The following is a 20,829-nucleotide window of genomic DNA, read 5'->3' on the forward strand; positions in this document are numbered from 1 at the left end:
TGTCCACTTGTTATTTTCTATGATAAAATCTACATGTGTTCTACCACCATTGCCAAAGAAAAGGTTTTCAACGATAAGGTCATGGTTTAGAAGCTTGGAGTGAACTCTTGTTGCTTGCTCTGGAGTTAGGTGTCTCCCCATCCCTCAAGCACTGGAGTAGCTGAAGCAAGCAGATTCTCCTGAGTTCTGGGCTAGCCAAAACTAGTATGCCCCTGCTATTGAAATAAATAGGGAAGATTCTCTGGAATTTAAGGAATGTGGATTTCCCTGAATGGGGATGGTGGCTTCTGTGGTGACAGGAAGGCACTTTAGTTTTTAGTGTTGGAAAAGCAAAGGTTTGTTTTTGGTTTTTGTTTTTTTGTTTTTTTTTTTAATGGTTGTGAGCCACCATGTGGTTGCTGGGAATTGAATTTAGGGCTCAACCTCTGAGCCATCTCCAGCCCCCAAAGCAAAGTTTTCTTAACTAAAGTTCACTAAAATTAGTAACAACAGAAAGCCCACTGCATTGTCTGATAAAGGTTTAGTGATTTCAAGGAGCCTAGAAAGCCTTTGTGGCTCAGTTGGAATCCCAGCATTTGAGAGACAGCAAACTTGGTTAGCAAGTCTTTATCTCAAGTCTTAGGTACCATTCCATTGTGAATAACCTTATTGGCTAAAGACAAGAGGGGATAGATGATTAGTAGTAGGAACAATGATTGCTGAGCTGTATGTAGTAGTACATGCCTGTGATTCCAAATGTCTGAAAGCAGAGACATTTGAGTTTGAAGTTGGCTGTCTACATATCTAGGATAGCCAGGGCTATATAATAGACCCCGTCTCAAAGGAAAAAAATTCAGGCATGGTAATGAACACCTGTAATATGAGTGTTCAGGACAACTGGAAGTTAAAAGATTCTCTGCTATATAATTTATATTTGGGGATAGTCTGGGCTAGCTAAGATCAAATTGCTAAACTATGAGATAACTGGCTTAGAGTAGCATAGGACAGAGTATGTCCTAAAAGTACTAGGTGTATGAACACTAGACCAAGTAAGGGTACACGCTAAGTACAAGCATGAAATATACACTGGAGAGATGGTAAGGTCAGGTACAAGTTCTTAACATGAAAAGGAAATTGTATTTTTAATTTTGCTAGATGTACAATGCTAGGCCCCTTAACTTTTTAAAGAAATCAATAATCCATTCCCAGAACAACTCTTGGGAGAGCGTAGTTTCTCTAGCAATACTAATACAACTTCAACCAGATAGGGTCTCGCCTTTCCCGTGCTAGCCTTAAACTGATCTTGTCACCTCTTGAGATTACAGCTCCACCTGCACATGCGTGGTAGACTAATAGTACTCTATCAACTGAGCTCCATCTCTAGCTCCAGGTAGCTTATCTAGTAATGTCTTCATCTCTAATCCATCCTAACATTTCTCTTGAGAAAGTCAGGTAGTATATCAGCACAGAAACAGCATCTTTGTACAGACTGAGTACTTTGCATGAAATTTGGGTTCATTTCCAGCATACATTTGAAAGACATCCCAAATAACTTCTTGCTAGTCAAGGGTGACAGGTTAAGGGAACAAGGAAACAGCTGAGCCTGGAAAGGACATAGTGCCAAGGTACATTCATAGTGTTACTGTAAGAAAAAGATTGTTTGAGGCCAGCCTGGTGTAGAGAGTAAATTCCAGGGCAGCTAGGGCTGTTACAGAAAACCTGTCTCTAAATAAAAAACCACAAAATGGTTTTCCCTGTTAGAAAATTGGATCAGAGGGTTTCCTGTACATGGCCATCAATAGCCTATATACAATAATTTGTATGCATTAAGAGGGACTTTTGATGTCCATACTTGGGCTCAACCTGCGCAAAAAAAAAAAAGTGGGTCTGACTTGGTCTATCCCTAAGTAGACTCTAGTATAAAGAATGAAGGAATAAGCCAATAGTAGAGATAAAAATAGGATGAACAGAAGATAGATGTGATGGGGCTTGACAAATGTAAGAAAAACCTCAAGGATTAATATTCAGTCATGGCTTAGAGAGCTGCCATTCACTAAGCTGATTTATACTAAAGCAAGCCATCTGGCTTCCCTATTTAGTAGTGCAGTTCTAATACCAATACTGCTGAAAAACATGCTGGCCACAAAAAGGAATCGTAAATAAAAAATTACTTTGTACATTTTAGTACCTGGTCATCCTAATCACTTGGAATTAATACAAGTTTTAAGCTATACTGCTTCAGCTTTACTGTCAGTGGTTATGAAAATTTTTTAGTTTTCAATTTTTATTAAAAATTTCCACCTCTTCCCCTCCTCCCATTTGGTTATGAAAATTATTAAGCAACAGCATAGAAGACATAATTCCAACAGATTGCAGTTCAAATTGTCAACCCACTCCTGGATGCCTTTGGGTGAAATTTTTTTTTTTTTGGTTTTATGAGGCAGGGTTTCTCTGTGGTTTTGGAGCCTGTCCTGGAACTAGCTCTTGTAGACCAGGCTGGTCTCGAACTCACAGAGATCCACCTGCCTCTGCCTCCCAAGTGCTGGGATTAAAGGCGTGCGCCACCACCGCCCGGCCTCCTTTGGGTGAATTTTACCTGCTTTCCTTTCTTCAAAGGTAAAATAAAGCCAATACTTCTTAAAGTACAAAGTATGATAATCCAGGTACATAGCAAGCACATGGTTTCAGCTGTTATTGTGGTAAATTCCTTTTCCTAAAGAACCAGCTTTAAAATGACTATAAACAAGGCATTGGTGGTGCACACCTTTAATCCCAGCACTTGGGAGGCAGAGGAAGGTGAGAGTTTAAACCCAGCCTGGTCTACAGAGAGTTCCAAGACAGCAAGAGCTACACAAAGATTCCCTTGCTGTGTAAAAAGACAGTTCACACTGCTTCTAAAAAGAGCCATCAATCTTGGAATTCAAATTCCCTGTTGCCTTGAATTCTGTAAACTATCATCTTGTACTTATAAGGGGTGGGGGATATAAAAGGAAAAGAACTAGGTTTGGTGATATTCATGTAATCACAAAACACTCAGCAGAGGGACTAGCATGAGTCTGAGGCCAGCCTGTATAGTATTGTGAAACCCTATCTCAAAATAGACCATTTTTCACAAATATCCAGGAAGCCCCCACATCTGCACAGAACATCTGGACTGCCCTCACAACTCAGAGTGAACATGCTCAGAATCTGGCTCTGAAGGATTAGGGTTTGAAGAATCGGTGTTTGAAGCACTTGACTCATCAACTGGTTCAAAGGGTCGCAAGTTTGCATATGTCACCTCTTGGGCTAGCTGCTCTAAAGAAGGACGGCCTAATAGCAGATTTCGGAGTGAAATTCGAGTCATCAGGAAGCTGAAAAAAAATTAAACAGTCCAAATTTATTTTTCTACATAACTCCAACCAAAGCCCTAAGGAAACACTTGGTCTTAGACCCACTCACCTGGAGACACAGACATCTACTTTACTGACCTTCCACATCCCAAATGCAAGGACCCTACCCCTCTGAAGGCTGACAGTATTCTAGGGTAGAATAGGAATAACCATAGAAAGATGGAAAGATTAGAGATAAAAAAGAATGGGGAAGGGTGAGGAGGGGAAAGATCCCTAGGAGTCTCTACTGTTGTCCTCACTAGGGGAAAGTGACCAAACCTGCAAACACCTGATGATGTGAAAATACCTGCGTCGAAAGACATACAGCTTTCGCAGCAAGAAGCGGAGGAATCGCTCATGGAAAGGGCTATTTCGCCGGCGTTCAATTTCTTGGCGTTGACGCTGCCGTCTTAGAAAGGTCTGGACCAAAGGTGTTGGCTCAAGACCTCCTTTTACTTCCCCTTCCAAAATAGGCTGAAGTTCTGGAGGCAGGGGCCCTGTTTCTGTCCAGAAGTCAGCAAAAAGGAACCAATGAGATGGACCCCTCTCTGACTGGGTCATCCCCATCTCCGAGAGGTTTCAAGCACTCTCTTTGACGGTTAGCTATAACCCTGACTTCCTGTCAAACCTCCACACACTCACTCACCACTTCCATTCTCCACCTTCTCCTTTAATTCTTGCAGATATGCCAGGTCCTGCTCCAGTGCGACCTCTGTTGTGTTGACATAGATGTACATATAGCAGGAGGGACTCGATGATACAGTATAGACTTTATGGTACTCTCCAGCAGGCAACTGAGAGGGTAACAAAGGATACATTTAATTCTAGCTTCCCTAGCTAGCCTATGGCCTCGCTACTCTAATCATGCTGGCACTCTCTTTTCCTTTGTCTTTGAGTCTGAAACAATGGCCCCTAGAATCTGGAAAGTTTTTCACAGCCTCAGGGGTCCTCCTTTTTGTTTCTTCTCCTAGTGTTGTTTTGAGTTCTGGTCTCACTGTGTAGTCCAGGTTGGCCTAGAATTCTGTTTTCCTGCCTCAGCCTCCCAAGTCCTGAAAATGACAGGCACGTGCTTCCATGCCCCAGTGAAGTTCCTGCTTTCTGAGCCTCCCCTACACTACTGCACTGGTAAAGACTTTTTATCTGTAATAAATGAACCCTATCTCTGTAGTAGGAGGCTGCGGGGCTGTGTTCCCGCCGCCTGGCTCCCAGCTAGCTTTTCCCAAAATAATTACACGGAAACTGTATTCTTTTAAACACTGCTTGGCCCATTGGCTCTAGTCTCTTACTGGCTAGTTCTCACATCTTTAACCCATATTTAATAATCTGTGTAACATCATGAGGTATGGCTTACCATGAAAGATCTTAACCTGCGTCTGTGTCGGGTAGGAGAATCATGGCGACTGACTGACTCGGCTTTCTTTCTCCCAGAATTCTGTTCTGTCTACTCCACCTACCTAAGGGCTGGCCTATCAAAGGCCAAGCAGTTTCTTTATATCTCCCTAAACTTCATGCCCCTTCTGCAGGTTTTGTTTTGTAGTACTACATCCTCAGCCTCTGTCACTGTTAACCCCAGCAAATACCTGCATTTTTTCTCCCGCCTGAAGAGTCTGGTTTTTCTGTTCTGCCACCAATTCCACAGTGACCTCTCCCTGCAGCAGCTGGATGCTAGTGTTGCCCAGGTCTTCACTCACAAAATTCTCCAGGTGAAGCCCTGCCAGAAGCAAGAGAAGTCACTATCCCACCCCATCCTACCAAAACAAACTTTCGCCACCATCACCTCCAGAGAGTTCCCTCCCTATCCCATCATATGCAATGTCTCTGGTCAAGGAAGCCAAGGAAAGACAGCACAATTTGCTCTCACTTTACTCCATACCAGGGAAGTCTGCAATGAAGACCACCTCAGTGTGCTTGTCCAGACTGCTCTTAATATCCTGTAACTTGGTCCTCCAGAGAGATAAGTCCATCAAGAGTGGCTGCACCCAAGGTGTGCGCTTGAAGGGGGACCAGACAGCCTGCACGATGTCCACACGAGGGTCAAAAAGCCTTAAAAAAGAAAATCATGTTCTGAGGAGGCAGTGGCCACTCACCCACCACTGGTTCTGCTCCTTTCAACACTGGACCCATGGAGAGTGGACAGGATTTCCCAAAAGGAGAAATGCCTACTGTCAGCATGTTATTGCCAGTCCGTGGCAGAGAGAAGGGGAAAGAATGTGAGTTAGTGGCCACCTGAGGAGAAGGCATTGTGTTAACAGTGTCTGAAAGAATAGTCAGTTCGCTTTTCTCCTGGATGATGGTGCCCCCTGCTGGACACAACCAACTATGCCCACAACCAGATCAACCCCGACATGCACTAGACTGAGAGAGAGACAGCCTTGTAAAAAGCAAGACACCATGAGAAGACGTCAGCTTTTCATCTGGTCAAAAAGAGCTGTGCTTCATCTTCCCCTGTCTCTTGCCCACCTCTGCTGGAAGCGGTCATTGATGGAGACCCAAATATCAAAGTAGATCTGGGGCTCAGTGACATTGTACTTGGGAAGCAGCAGGCTCAGGCAAGTGGCATATTGCTTCAGCATGTCTGCATGGTCCTTCCATCGCCGGCTCTGTGTGAATACCTGTCCCAAACCCCCATATTAGTCCCACTTTGTCACTGCCAATAACACAAAGATCTTTACCTGCTGCCTAGTTAGAGAAGGAGGGGAAAGGAACTTGTCTTCGGATGTGAACTTTCATTGTTAGGTATTTACTCACCTTTCCAAAACACAATCTTAACTCAAAACAATGACAAACTGTTTCATCTCTATCCACATTTTTAAAAAAGTACAGCATCAGACATAATGGCTGAAAAGGGACCAGCCTGAGCTATACAGAAAGACCCTGGCTTAATTAATTAAAAATATGGTCTGGTAGCCAGGTGGTGGTGGTGGTGGTGTATGCCTTTAATCCCAGCACTCGGGAAGCAGAGGCAGGAGAATCTCTGTGAATTCGAGGCCAGCCTGGTCTACAAGAGCTAGTTCCAGGACAGGCTCCAAAGCTACAGAGAAACCCTGTCTTGATTTAAAAAAAAAAAAAAAAAAAAAAAAAAGATGATCAGCATGTTAAAAACATTTGCCACAACCCCCTGATGACCTGGATTACGTTACCAGAGCTCACAAAGCTGCAGAAATAACTGACTCCACAAAGTTGTCTCTACATGCGTCTGTCTGTCTCTCATGTACACACACAAGCACATACATTAAATTTTTTAAAATGACGAAAGGTTCAAAGATGAGGATGTAGCTCAATGGTAGAGTATACACTTGTGGTCAGGCCCTGGGTCCAGCAACAAAAAAAAAAAAAAAAAAAGAAAGAAAGAAAAAGAAAAAAAGAAGGTTCTGTCTGGTTTTGGAGAAAGTGCAGGGACCCAAATTTGTTTTATTTTATGATATGTATAGGACCAAATAAAATCCCAAAGCCCGAGGGGCTCTGAAGAACGGGCAACATCAGGTGTCTCACCCCAGGGTTAAGGTAGCCAAGTTCGCCTGTGAGGCCATCGCGGTAGGTGATCTTTACATGCTGGTGGGAGCGAGAGTGTACCATCATGTCCCAGGAATAGCCGTACAGCCCGTTTGTCCAGTTGTTGTAACCCTGGGAAGGCAGAGCAGACCACGTCAGCTTGATATCTCTCAACCCAACCTCATTCTCCAGCAAGGAAAAGCTAAAAGGACAAGCCCTGCCACATCCAGCACAGTCCAAGCCCATGCAGCATGTAAAATGATCGCACAAACCTGGGTGAGGAAGTGGGAATACGGCAGGAAGAGCTGCTCCAGAAGGTAGAGCAGGGTGAAGACGGCTCCCAGCCGGTGGCGCAGTCCCGCCTTTGTACCAGTCTTGGCCCGGGCCCTCTTATAGACACAGCAAGGGCTGGGCCGAGGAGCATCTTTGGTAGGCAGCAGTTCTTGCAGCCATTTGGGGCACCGAGCTACCAGTTTCCGTGGCCATTCAGTTGAGCAGAAGAGGGGGCTGCTGGCCAGCATGACATAGGGAAACATGCCTAGGAAAGCAGGAAGAAAGTCGGATGGTCAGGCTCCCTTACAAAGTACTGCTGAAGTGTTCTACTCTAAGGAGGCTCTGTCTCCACTTTCTTGGGCAGTCTCACAAAGCCCGTGCTGGCCTAGCACTCAGTGTGTAGCTGAGGACAACCCTGACCTAGTCCTTCTAACCTTTTCCCAAGGGCTGGGACAAGGGGTGAATGCCATTACCTCCGTTTTGTGTGGTGCTGGGGATGCACACTGGGGAAGCATTGGAGCAGCTGAGCCACATCCCTGGCCCTAAAGGAAGTACCTAACAGCTCTTCTCACAGACCCTCACTGTGCAACATGATGTACCCAGAGGTCCCAATCCTCTCATCCTTACTCATTGCTGCTTCACAGTGACCACACTGGACTCAGCTCAGCTCCTGCACCTCCCACGCCCCTGCCATCTCCCACCGGTAGACAAGGCCCCTCTCCAGGCTCCCCACAGCCCCGCAGCTGCAGGCACTGACCTATGCTGAAGAGCTGCGAGTTCATGCAGTGAAAGTAGGACACAAAGAAGAGGCCAATGGATCTTGAGGCATCAAAGAAGAGCAGGAAGCCAGCAGAGAGGTCGAGGAGCAGGCCGCACCAGTGCACCACCAGCAGGCTTGTCAGCTCCTCGGACAGCACCAGCCTGCAGACACAGAGACAAAGGTCCAGGCCCAGGCAGTGGGGTTGCCCAGCAACCACAGCACAACTGAAGCACTAGGGACCTCAACAACTTGTCCCTAATGAAGATCTACCCACCAGTGGGGTACAACAGCTAAGGCCCAAATGCACTCATAAAAATGTTCTACATTCGAGTTTACCAACCCCTTGACATTTTCAGGGGGCCTTTTTTTTTTCTTTATTTTAAATATCCCCTGTGGCCGGGCGGTGGTGGCGCACGCCTTTAATCCCAGCACTTGGGAGGCAGAGGCAGGCGGATCTCTGTGAGTTCGAGACCAGCCTGGTCTACAGAGCTAGTTCCAGGACAGGCTCCAAAACCACAGAGAAGAAACCCTGTCTCGAAAAACCAAAAATAATAAAAAAAAATAAAAATAAATAAATAAATATCCCCTGTGCAATGAGTAATGCCCAGTCTCCAAGGATAAAATCTGATGGAAAAGTATACTACAGGGAATATACTATGGGGAATATACTGCGGGGAATAAACTACGGGGAATATACCGCGGGGAATATACTGCGGGGAATATACTACAGAATTTTCCCCATGGAAATCATAAATAAGAAGTGTTAAAAGGTGAGTGCTGAGCATAAAAGGGGCCAGCCCTGCAGGCCCAAAGTGGCAGGATCTCTCCATGACAGACACAGGACAACAGGATATCCAAGAGGAGTCCCAGTGAGAGCCAAAACCCAGAGGCCTCAAACCAGTCTAACGACTCACTGCACTAAACACTTGCAAGTAATGATGTATGGACTAAAGGGTGTACTGCGTGACCCACTGTGTCACACGACAGCATCCATGATGAGAGTTTTCCTTCTTTTTCTTTTCTCTTTAAAATTTTATTTTGTTTTATCCTGTGGGGGGGGGGGTTGCAATGGCAGAGGGCGGATGAGAAGAAACAGGGAGACAAGTGGGATCGAGATGCATGATGTGAAATCCACAAAGAATAAATTTAAAAAGTTTAAAAAAAAAAAAAAGGTAAAAAGGTAAGTGCCAGGACTGGTCCCCAGCACTTCAGAAAACTGGGTGCGGCAGTGCACACCTGTAATCCTAATACTTGGGAGGCAGAAGCAGGAAGTCAGGAAGCTGAAGGTCATCCTCAGGGAGCTGGAGGCCAGCCTGGGATAGATGCTATCTTTTCTCAAAAGAAAAGAAAAAACTTGTTTAAAAACACTGACTGCGTTGGGCTGGAGAGATGTGCTTCAGGGGACAAAAGTGTTTGCTGCTAAGCCTGGAGGCCTGAGTTTGTTCCCTGGGACCCACATGGTGGAAGCCGAGAAGCAACTTGTGCAAACTGTCCTCTAACCTCCACACGTATGCATGGCACTGTGCAAATGTACCTACAAATACATGCAAACAAACACATGTGAAAATGAAACCGCATGAGCGACTGCTTGGCTGGCAGATCACATTTCAGAACATGGGAAATAAAGGAAGTGGGGAGAAACGAAATGAGAGGGGAATCGGAAGGAAAGGAAAACCTCACAGATGAAGCTGTTTTAGAGTTGGTAACAACTGCTTTGTGGGCAAGAGCAGCACCAGTTGTCTTCCTGAACTGTCTGAGGGGCTCTACAGAAGGTTACGGTCACTCCGCCTTTAGTCCCAGCATGCAGGAGGCAGAGGAGCTCTCTGAGTCCAAGGTTAGTCTGGTCTGCATAGTAAGGTCTGGACCAGCCAGGGCTACATAGTGAGACCCTGTCTCCAAAAAAATTTAAAAAATAAAAAGGACAATAAAAAGAGTGGGGTCAGGGCTGGGGTGCTTGCCTTACATGGATAAGACCCCAAGTTCAATCACCACTATAGCCAAAATGTAATAAAAAATTAACAAAAGAAACTGGGGGGTTGAAGAGATGCCTCAGAGGTTAAGAGCACTGACTGCTTTCCCAGAGGTCCTGAGTTCAATTCCCAGCAACCACATGGTGGCTCACAACCATCTGTAATGAGATCTGCTGCCCTCTTCTGGCCTGCAGGCATAAATGGAGGCTGAATACTGTGTACATAATAAATAAATAAATCTTTTAAAAAAAGAAAAGAATAAAGAGAGAAGAAACTGGGGTTGACAAGGCAAAGACACAAGCAACTACCACTGTCACCCAAGGTAATGGCTGGGTACTGGCTAATGTACCAAGTGTGCTGCTTCATTTATTATCAACTTGCACAAGCTGGAACCATCTGGGAAGAGGAAACCACAACTGAGGGATAGCCTCCATTAGAATGCCTAGGTCTTTCAGGGCACCGTCTTGGTTAACGATTGACGTGGGAGAGCCCAGGCAGCTATGGGCAGTGGCACTTTTATGCAGGTGGTCCTGGGTGGTATAAGAAAGCAAGCTGGCAGGCCTGGAGAGATGAGCAAAGAGTTAATACTGGCTACGCTTCTAGAGGACCCAGGCTTGAGGCCCAGTACCCACATGAAGGCTCAAATCTGTCTGTAGCTCCAGCGCCAGGGGATCGGATGCCCTCTTCTAGATTCCATCAGCACCAGGCACCCATGTGGTACACATACATGTATGCAAGCAAAACAATTATACACATAAAGAAAATTAAATTTTCGTTTAAAAGAGAAAACGGGAGCAAGCCATGGGAAACAGGCCAGTATGCAGCATCCTCAGCCGTCTCCACTTCGTTCCTGCTTCCAGGTTCCTGCTCTACGGAGCCCCTGCCTTGGCTTTCCTCCATGATAGCTGCTGATTAGGATGGACTGGATGTGTGAGCCAAATAACCGCTTTCTTCCCAAGCTGTTTCTGGTCATGGTCTTATCTCAGCAACCAAAAGCAAAGTGGGACACACTATGTCACCTGATTCTGATTCTTTTCTCTTCCTGACTGTCTATACTATAGTCCTCCATCTAGCTTGGCCTCCATCTTTGAGTATCACTGACTCTGCATTTGTCTGAATAGGGAGCTAAGGCAAATGACAGACACAGGTTACATAGACTTGACAGACAAATCACCACTCAGTAACCTATAACCCAAGAAGGCCTCTGCCTTGACACTACTCACTTGAAGGGACTGAAGAGCCAGTGCCGGGACAGATGCTCCATGGAGTAGCCCTCAACCCAGTCTGCATCCAGCTTTTTCACGCCCGCAATGAAATACACAATGAAGATCTGTAAACACAAAATGTGGCATGATGCTTAAGCAAACAAAGAACCCATGTTTTTTCTGCAGAAAGCTCTGTGGTTAAGGATTTGCTGCTCTTATAGATGACTTGGGTTTGATTCGCAGTACCTACGTCAAGCAGCTCACAATCACCTATAACTCCACTTCTAAAGCATCTTCTTCTGGTCTCTGTAGGCACTGCATGCACATGGTACACACATAGACAAGTTGGCACACATGCATACATAAATAAAAATAAATATCTCCTGAGTAAATTGGGAGCATGGGAGCACAGGAGAGGGTAGAAGGGGAGGGAAGAGGAAGGAAGGGGAGCGGAGAAAAATATATAGCTCAATAAAAACAATTTAAAAAATAAATGAAACTTTAAAAAAAATTAAAGGATAAACCTCTCATCTTAGCCAATACCCAAGAAAGAATACAGCCATTCCTCTAACCTTTCGTCACATAGACATTCATCAAACAACAAACAAACGAAAACAACTACCTATGTCAGGCACAAAGAAAAAAGTAATAAAAGCACAGACGTGATTATCTCATGAGGAGTCTAATCTAATAGACAAGGTGCTATTCATTCCACGAGGCGTTGAGAACTCAGGGACTGAGGAACTGGAAAAATGAAGGGCCCATCTAGCTTTCCAGCAAAAAGAATAAAGAAACAACCAGGGCCAAGAAGAAGGCTTAGTGGGTGAAAGTGCATGTCGGACAGGGCTGACAACTTGAGTTCGATTCCCAACAGAAAAAGGTGCAGTGGGATGCATCTGTAATCACGGCTACAGTGAAATGGGAGGCAGAGATAGGAGCCTGGAGTATGCAATGCAGCAGGACAGAAACATCAAGAGACATCCTGCTCAGCACAGTGGAAGGAAGACCCAATTCCTAAGCCATCCTCTATCTCCACATGCATGCCATGTGGTACATGCACACACACAAGCATGCACACACACACACACACACACACAAAATTAATAATTTTTTTTTTTTTGAGATTAGGTCTCACTGTACAGCCCTGGCTGGCCTGGAACTCAGTATGTAGACCAGGCTGACCTTAAACTCACAGATCTCTGCCTCCTGAGGGCTGGAATTAAAAATGTGTACAACCATGCCCAACTATATAAATAGATATCTTTTAAAAACAAGGCAGAATCTAGGGAGGCAGAGGAGAGGGTCTCTAGCCACAGCTCACAAGGAGCCCCTTGCCTGTGAAGCCCTACTCCTTGGCTGGGAGTGCACAATGTGTACAGCATTCTCCACGAATGCATGAGGGTCCAAGGCTGAATTCCCGGAACCCGTGTAAAGGAAGACATAGTGCTGGGCATCTGTATTTGCTGTTCTCCCACAGTAAGACGGCAGACGGAGACAGCAAATCCCTAGCCTGCCATAGGCAGCATCAATAATGAAGAAATGGAGACTCTGGGCTCAATCCAGCTGTAAGATTTGGACACACACACACACAAGATTCCATACTTGGCCTCTCAGGACTGTGTAGTTCCAAAGGGGCACATGGACATTTTTCTTCTGGGCATTCAGCAGGCCATCCACAGACCTACAGGAAGGAGGAAAAACATCAAGAAAGGTCTCTTAGTTCAGCTACATTCCCACCCTCCAATTAGGCCAGTCCTATCTACCTACGAAATAGTTCTCAAACTGGACAATAGTGGCACACACTTTTAATCCCAGCACTCAGGAAGCAGAGGCAATTGGATACCTGTTAGTTTGAGGCCAGCCTGGTCTACAAAGCAAATTTCAGAATGGTTAGGGCTTTTATACATAGAAACCCTTCCTCAAAAACAAACAAACAAACAAGAATAAAATCTTCAGTGTAGCAGAGTATTGTGGACATGACTACAATTCCAGCACTCAGGAGGCAGAGGCAAGAAAACTGCTGAAGTCTGGAGCCAGTGATCTACATATGATGAGAGCCCGACTCAAAACACACATACTTCAGTTTGTCCTAAGGAATCAGATCAGGTTCAAAGCTATAATAGAAATGACAAGGAGAAACAAATTTGAGGGACCGTTTCACAAATCTAAAGGGTGGGCCGGAGAAATGGCTCAGGGTAGCAACCTGCGGTCATCCCGGAGCCCACAAAACCCTGACCTCTGCACACACAGCACAGCACAGCACCCTTGTCCCCTCTACTGGGCTACCAACTCCACATCATAGTAACTACAACTAAGACAACAGAAATAGACTGGGCATGGTGCACACTCAGGAGACAGAGACCAGCAGATCCCCATGAGTTTGAGCCCAGCATAGTCTACATAGCAAGTTCTAGGACTACACAGTAAGACTATGTCTCAAAAAAAAAAAAAAAAAAAAGTAACTAAATAACTAAACAATAAAATCACAAAACAGGGAATGGAGAGACAGTTAAAAGCACTAACTGCTCTTCTAGAGGATCCGGGTTCAACTCCTAGAACCCACATGGTAGCTCACAAAACTGCCTGCAACTCCAATTTCAGGATGTCCAGAACCATATTCTGACCTCCACCAACATCAGGAACACACATGGTACACATACATACACGTAAGCTTAATATATACACACATGAAATAAAAAACACAGACACAAAGGTGTATAAACTCATGCACACACACACAAATATACATGTATAGTGCATTATCTCTTTTATTTTGTTTTGGTGTTTTGAGACAAGGTCTTTACAGCCCAGGCTGGCCTAGAAGTCACCTTGTAGACCAAGCTATAATCCTCATGCCGCGCTGCTTCTTCAATGCTGAGAATAAAGGCGTGCACCACCACACTCATCTACATGGTCTATTATCTCAAAGACGGAGGGGCTGGGAAAGTGGCCCAGGTCACTGATCACTTGCCTAACCCGTACAAGGCCCGGAGTTTGACCTCCATTTTCATAGGGGTAAAAAAGGAAAAATAAATTCAAAATCCTCCCCAGCAAAATAATGCAGAGCTTAAACTGACATTTATAAAGCTGGATCCAGTGATAAAGGACTCCTGACTTTAAATTTTATCCTGCGAGAGAACGGAAAAAGCTAGGATACTAACACCAGATTTACTCTGAGGCAGAAACCAAGCAGGTTTGGAAAAAGTTAGGGAGAACGGGGCTTACGCTGTGGGCAAAAGCCTAGGCCTACAGTCAAGGACAATGAGGTCATTTGTTTCCTGCCTGCTGTGTAACCTTAGTCTTCCCAAGACTTACTTTTTCATCTACAAAATTAGTTCACCTTTAGGGACCTCATATTTGTTTGTTTTGAGACAAGATCTTAATATAGATAGCCCAAGCTGGTCTCTAATTCAAAGCAATCCTCTTGCGTCAGCATCCCAAAGTGCTGGGCCTGAGCAACTAAACCTGACTCTTCAAAGGTTTGAATGAGAAAAAACATTTAAATATGTGTGTCACAAAGAAAGTCCTGAGTATGTGACAGTAATTTTTTCAAAATGTCTAAAAATAACAAAAGTGGAACCTGAAAGTAAGGGAAACCTGTCAAAATGACCTCTTAATTCTCTAGGATCAAAGCTAGACACCCTGAATGGGTTCCAAGTTTGGCAAAGGTGAGGACTGGGGTTTGGGAGCGTAGCCTTGTGGTAGTGTACACGCAGGAGGCCGGGGCCATCTCCAGCACATGGGCACACACACAAGCTTTACGGGAGAGAGATGTGTACTCATACATCACTGCTGAACCATCCCCACCAGCTCCTCTCACTTAACAAGAGAACCTCAAGGTCTCCTGCCCCACCACCCTGGCTCCAAGGCTTTGCCCCACCTCCCCTGAGAGATGGTCACCTAGGCCAGAGCGGAGTGGGTTACTTTCTCCTAGGACAGCACTGCTGGGCAACCCTGGCGGCCCCTCTCCTCTTGGTATCTGCTATCATCTCCACCTCACAGGAACTTCTACATTTGGCTCTAACTCTGCCTGTCTGGACTCACACACAGAAAGTAAAGTCTGCACCCTGGAGTATAGGAAAACAGCTATGTCTGGCTTTAATCTTCTCTTCTTCTAAGAGGGATACAGGAGTGATATAGCAAGGTACCTGGAGAGATATGGAAAAAGTAAAGGGGTGGGTGGAGCCATTTTCCTATGTCATTGCAATCACCCAACTTGCTGGCCCTTCCCCTTCCCAATCGATCCAAGTCAAGCAAGCTATATAGCTGAATGAAGAAGGGCACTCACCATCAAGGCTACCTCAGGATTCCCCAGAACCCACATGGAAGGAGAGAACAGGCTCCCCCAAATCCATCAAAGTCAAAGTATGATCTCAAACCATACTTTGCAAAACTTGGTTTAAAATGTCTTTGAGTCAGCATGGCGGCTCACAGCTCTAATTCCAGTAGTCAGGCTAGGACCAGAGAATAGCAAGTTCAAGGCCAGCCTAGATGACGTAGTAAGTTCCAGACCAGCCTGACATACAGTAATACAAATCCCACCCGAAACCCCCCTTCCAAAAGACCAAAGCACCAATAAAAATTGTGCCTATGCGACAATTTCTAGAACTTCACTGGGCCCTGTCTCTCTAGCAAGCATTCTGACCCAGACACACCTTACCCCTACTTTTCAGGGCACATACCAGTAATGGTTTGCATCCATGAACGTCAACTGAAAGGCCAACAAACCATAGAGATAGGAGTGGTTGTTCCACGATGTCTTGTCCAGGAGAAACACGTACCAGTAAGGTAGCAGGAATAACACACAGCTTAGCCGGTAGCACAGGCCCAGCATCATGCCCAGTGCCCCTGGGGGTTTGTGAGGAGAGGATTCAAGGTCAAAGTGTCACCACAGGCCCAGCTTCCCTGGGACTGAAATTAAGAAAGGTCAGCAGGCATTTTATAACCAGGCAGAGCACTAAATGAAAGAAGAGTTATGGGGTCGTGACGGCTCACATGACAACAGACGAGCAGCATGGGGCAGAATCACAGAGGAAGTGCTACAGACATGCAATGACTTGTTCACCAGCATGCTTCTGCTGCATTTCTACCAGCTCAGTCAGCTCTCCCTAGTTCAGATCCCCAGCACCCAGTTCCCCTCACCCAGAAACATGATGGTGTAGACAAGGTACATCCAGTCAAGCGGCAGGGGGCGCAAGGCATCCAGCAAGGGAAAGCGGCACACGTCCAGCCCATCCAAGTATTTTCGGTCCAGGGAGCTAAGGCCCCGCTCCTGGGGAATGTCCAGGAGCATCAAGAACGCTATAAAAGCAAGTGGGGGAAGACAGCTGTTAGCATCTGCTAAGGAGGCACGATGTAGCTCTCAGCACGCGCAGCACCACACTTGAATTTCACCACCAGCCTGGCTACACAGTGAGTCCCAGTCCAGCCTGAGATAAATAGAAAAACCTCGCCTCAAAAAAAAAAACAAAATAGCCGGGCGATGGTGGCGCACGCCTTTAATCCCAGCACTCGGGAGGCAGAGACAGGCAGATCTCTGTGAGTTCGAGACTAGCCTGGTCTACAAGAGCTAGTTCCAGGACAGGCTCCAAAGCCACAGAGAAACCCTGTCTCAAAAAACCAAAATAAATAAATAAATAAATAAATAAATAAAAGCCACTATTATTAGTCCCTACTATTAGTACTGAGCCTATTCTGGGCTAAGAATTATGCTACTTGTGTGGTCCGACAAACCCTAAAGCTCACAAGCTGATTCCCACCTGTGAATCATGCGCATACTTTGTGAAGAGGTAGTGACGCTGGAAAGTTGGACCCACTGAGCAATCATAAGGACTGCAGTTCAGATTCCAGCACCAATAACAAGCTGGGAATTCTATGCACAGCTGTAAGCCAGCTGTGAAAGGGGAAGAAACAGGAAGCTTGCTGACTTCCAGCCTGCAGAGGAACTGCAAGCTCCAGGGGCCCAGGGAGAGACTTGGCCTCAAAGGAACTAGTGAATGGAGTGTGACCAAGACCGTTTTCTAGCTTCTGTGCTCATGCGCAGGAACGTTCACCTGTGCACACACGTGTGGGAGTGTGCATACACATGTGGGAGTATGTACAAACACTCACACAATATACACACTAGAATAGAGCTTTAAAAAAAATACTTCACAAGCCAGTGATCCTCGAATACACCTTTAATCCCAGCACTGGGGAGGGAGGCAGTGGCAAGCAGGTCTCTGTGAGTTCTAGACCAGCCTGATCTACATAGTGAGTGGCAGATCAACCAGGACTATACATCTAGGACAGTAAAATCCTATCTCAAAAAATAAAAACAAGACAAACAATAACAAAATGTCACAGAACTGCAGAAAGATTAAGTAAGAGATATGTACAAAACACTATAAAAATTGTTAGGGTTCAATTACTTACATCTGAACCATAAAAAGTGCTCTGGGGGACCTTAACACATTTTTTTTTTTTTTGACTCCTGACATGATGTGGGATTCCCTTTTGTATGCTGTGAATACGACTGGTTAATTAATAAAGAAAACTGGCTTAGCCTGATAGGGCAAAAGAATAGAGGTAAGCAGAGAAAACTAAACTGAATGCTGGGAGAAAGAAGGGTGGAGTCAGAGAGAAGCCATGGAGCCCCGCCAAAGCCAGATGGAACTTTAGCTGGTAAGCCACAGCCACGTGGTGATACACATATCAATAGAAATGGGTTAAATTAAGATGTAAGAGTTAGCCAATAAGAAGCTAGAACTAATGGGCCAAGCAGTGATTTAATTAATACAGTTTCTGTGTGATTATTGTGGGGCTAAGCGGCCGGGAACCAACAAGCAGCCTCCTTACCACGCTGACACACCCAGGAAGGCAGTGGTATTTGGTCAACACACTAAGATAAATAAGGGACACTCGGCTCTGGAAGCCAGTTTGGGATCAGGCAGTTTCTCAATCCCAGAAGCAGTTGTGTTAGCCAGTCTGGTTAATGATCTGTAGGGTATTTACTCGTTCATTACAAGACATCTAGTGCATGCTAGTACCAGTACAGATGCCAGCCCCCATTACCTACTCCTCTTCTTCAAAAGTTCTAACTAAAAATGTCTCCAGGAAGCAAAATGGCCTCCAGCTGGAAGCTACTGGACTTACAGGAGTAGAGTCTCGGCACATCCTAACTCTCTGAGCTGCTACAGTAGTGTCTCAGCACATCCTAACTCTTTGAGCTGCTACAGTAGTGTCTCAGCACATCCTAACTCTCTGAGCTGCTAGGGTGCTTCCTGACATGACTAAAATGGGTCCCTTGTCAGGTGTGATGGTGAAGGAGGAAGAGCAGAACTCGAGAGGCCAGATAAGTCTGATCTACAGAATAAGACCATTTCATACACCAAAGAGAGCTGGGGAGATTACTCAGTCTTGCTGTACGCATGAGAGCCTGAATTCAGATCACTAGCACTCATGCAGAAAGTCTGGCACAGCAGCCATCAATCTCAGTGCTGTGGAGGCAGGGAGATAGGACTGCTCCTGGGACTTGCTGCTCAGCCAGTCTAACTCAATTGGTGAGCTCCAGGCTCAGGAGAGACCCTGTCTTAAAAAATAAGGTGGAGAAATGATTAAGGAAGACACCTGACGTTGACCTGTGGTCTACATGCACATGTGCACTGAGCATAAAACCCTAACTAGAGGTGACAAGGCCAGGTTACAATTCTAAACTTCCAAAGAATTCTTCCATTATTCCAATACTTTCAGCTCTAAGGAAAAGACCACCTAAGAAACAACTAAGAAATAGGTGACTGAACTAGAGAGAATGGCTCAGCAGTTAGGAGCATGCGCTGATCTTCCAAAGGACCAGAGCTCAATTCCCAGCAGCCACATCAGGCAGTACAATTGCCTTTTACTCCAGTTCCAAGGAATCCAACACTCTCTTTTGGCTTCAACAAGCAACCACATACCTGGTATACATTCACACATCCATACAGAAACTATCTTGGTTAATCTTTGTCTATTTAAAACAATCTAGAGGAACCTCCATTGAGAAAATGCCTCAAATCAGATTGGCCTGTGAGCATTGATGTGGGAGGGCCCCGCCTATTGTGTGGACAGGTGATCAGGTAGTATTAGAAAGCAGGCTGAGCAAGCCACGAGGAGCAAGCCAACAGCCACTGCGGTTCTTCCATGACTCTTTTCCAGTTCTGCTCCAGGTTCCTGCCCTGACATCCATCCCTTCATGATGAACTACAACTGTAAGCTGAAACAAACCCTTCCTTTTCCATGATGCTTTTTGTCATGGTGTTTTATCACAGTAATAGAAGACAAACTAACACACACATACACACACAAAATAAATCTTAAAAAAAAATAGGATGTCATTTTCTCAAGCCCAACCAAAATGTCCGGGACCAGAAAATGGACTTACCAAAAAGAAAACGAAAGACAGCCAGGTTTGCGGGGTCCGTTGGTCGGTTAAGCAGGGTCACGACACTCTGCCAGCTAGATAAATCTGTCCATTCAAACCCCAAAAGTTTCTCCATGCGGCTGCCCTGGCTGAGCCCTGATGTCCGTGCAGACTTGTTTTTCTGCACTTTATCTACAACCAAGAAGTGGGGAAAATGTGTGTGTAGGAAAACCTAGGGTATCCACCCCACTGGGTTCTCCATTGATCGGACTACTGCAAGCTTCTGGGTGGCAGGCCCTCCTCCAGGATCCTCCCACGGACTCACAACACAAGACTACCATCTCTCCCAATATGCCACTTCCTCACTAAGGTCACCATCCCTCTCGCCAACCCTCAGCCAGCCTACCTGAGGAGGTAGCGATCCGTGCAGCCCCACGGTGCACAGCCATGACTGCAGAGACAAACGACCCTCTGCAGCCGGTCGCGAGCGAGTGGAAACCCACATACTGTCTTGGGCTCCGCCCCCTCGACACGTCAACACTCGCGCGGCAGGCCGGAAAGCACCCGCACTGTCGTGAAGGCCAGAACCCGCGGCCGGGGACTCAGGCGTAGGGGCGGAGCTAAGTGTGTGGGCGGGGTGAGGGGCGGGGCGGAGCGATCCTGAGCAGAGGGTTGAGCCCCAAGAGCTTGCGGAGCAGGGGGAGGAGGGGCAGGGCAAGGAGTTGGGGGCGGAGGATGGACAGCGCAGGGGTAAAGGGACACGTGTGAATCTAACCTTGGCATTGTAAGGGAGGAGTGACCATTCCCAGAACAAGTGTCTCTATGCTAACTACCCATCACATACGCCTATTTTGTTGTTTTGAGACAGGGTCTGTCTTTATAGCTGTGTAGTCCTGCGCTCGCTCGTTTGTTTAGACCAGACTGGCCTCGAATTTACAAACAATCGTGTGCCTCCAGAGTGCTGGGATTAGCCGGGCGGTGGTGGCGCATGCCTTTAATCCCAGCACTTGGGAGGCAGAGGCAGGTGAATCTCTGTGAGGTCGAGACCAGCCTGGTCTACAAGAGCTAGTTCCAGGACAGGCTCCAAAGCCACAGAGAAACCCTGTCTCGAAAAACCAAAAAAAAAAAAAAAAAAAAAAAAAAATCAAAAGACAGAGTGCTGGGACTAAAGGCTTGTGCCACCTTTTGAGACAGAACTAGCCTGGAACTCGGGGCGATCCTCCTGCGCTTCTGTCTCCCAAATGTTTGGATTGCAAGACTAAGACTCATACTTTCCCACCTCTTTGTGTCCTTCCTCTCTGGGTTTAAATGTCCTAAAGTGCTTCCTGGCATTCAAAAAAAAAAAAAAAAAAAAGACAAATGGTGCAAAAGGGCAGATTTTTCCACAGACGCGGCCTGGAGA

At 45.9% G+C, this 20,829-nt stretch overlaps 1 protein-coding gene across 2 annotated transcripts; it reads right to left on the reverse strand.

The window, feature by feature from the left end:
• Window positions 1–21: 21 nt before the first annotated feature.
• Window positions 22–19,955, reverse strand: Ggcx (gamma-glutamyl carboxylase). 2 transcript variants are annotated; one of them, XM_057762036.1, is made up of 15 exons: window positions 19,834–19,955; window positions 19,449–19,619; window positions 16,193–16,351; window positions 15,733–15,898; window positions 12,653–12,731; window positions 11,069–11,175; window positions 7,873–8,036; window positions 7,115–7,380; window positions 6,843–6,974; window positions 5,811–5,962; window positions 5,224–5,393; window positions 4,931–5,061; window positions 3,997–4,144; window positions 3,658–3,853; window positions 22–3,332 (listed from the first exon to the last, which is right to left on the reverse strand). In XM_057762036.1, exons 1-15 carry the CDS (start codon window positions 19,874–19,876, stop codon window positions 3,140–3,142), a joined length of 2,277 nt encoding a protein of 758 aa, XP_057618019.1. In that variant the 5' UTR covers window positions 19,877–19,955; the 3' UTR covers window positions 22–3,139. The 2 variants fall into 2 exon arrangements, with proteins under 2 accessions (XP_057618019.1, XP_057618028.1); XM_057762045.1 differs by lacking the exons at window positions 22–3,332; window positions 3,658–3,853; window positions 3,997–4,144; window positions 4,931–5,061; window positions 5,811–5,962 and having other exon boundaries at window positions 5,254–5,393.
• Between the last annotated feature and the right edge of the window lie 874 nt (window positions 19,956–20,829).

This window comes from Chionomys nivalis, chromosome 1, assembly GCF_950005125.1.
Source record: "Chionomys nivalis chromosome 1, mChiNiv1.1, whole genome shotgun sequence".
In the NCBI taxonomy this organism is placed as follows: domain Eukaryota; kingdom Metazoa; phylum Chordata; class Mammalia; order Rodentia; family Cricetidae; genus Chionomys; species Chionomys nivalis.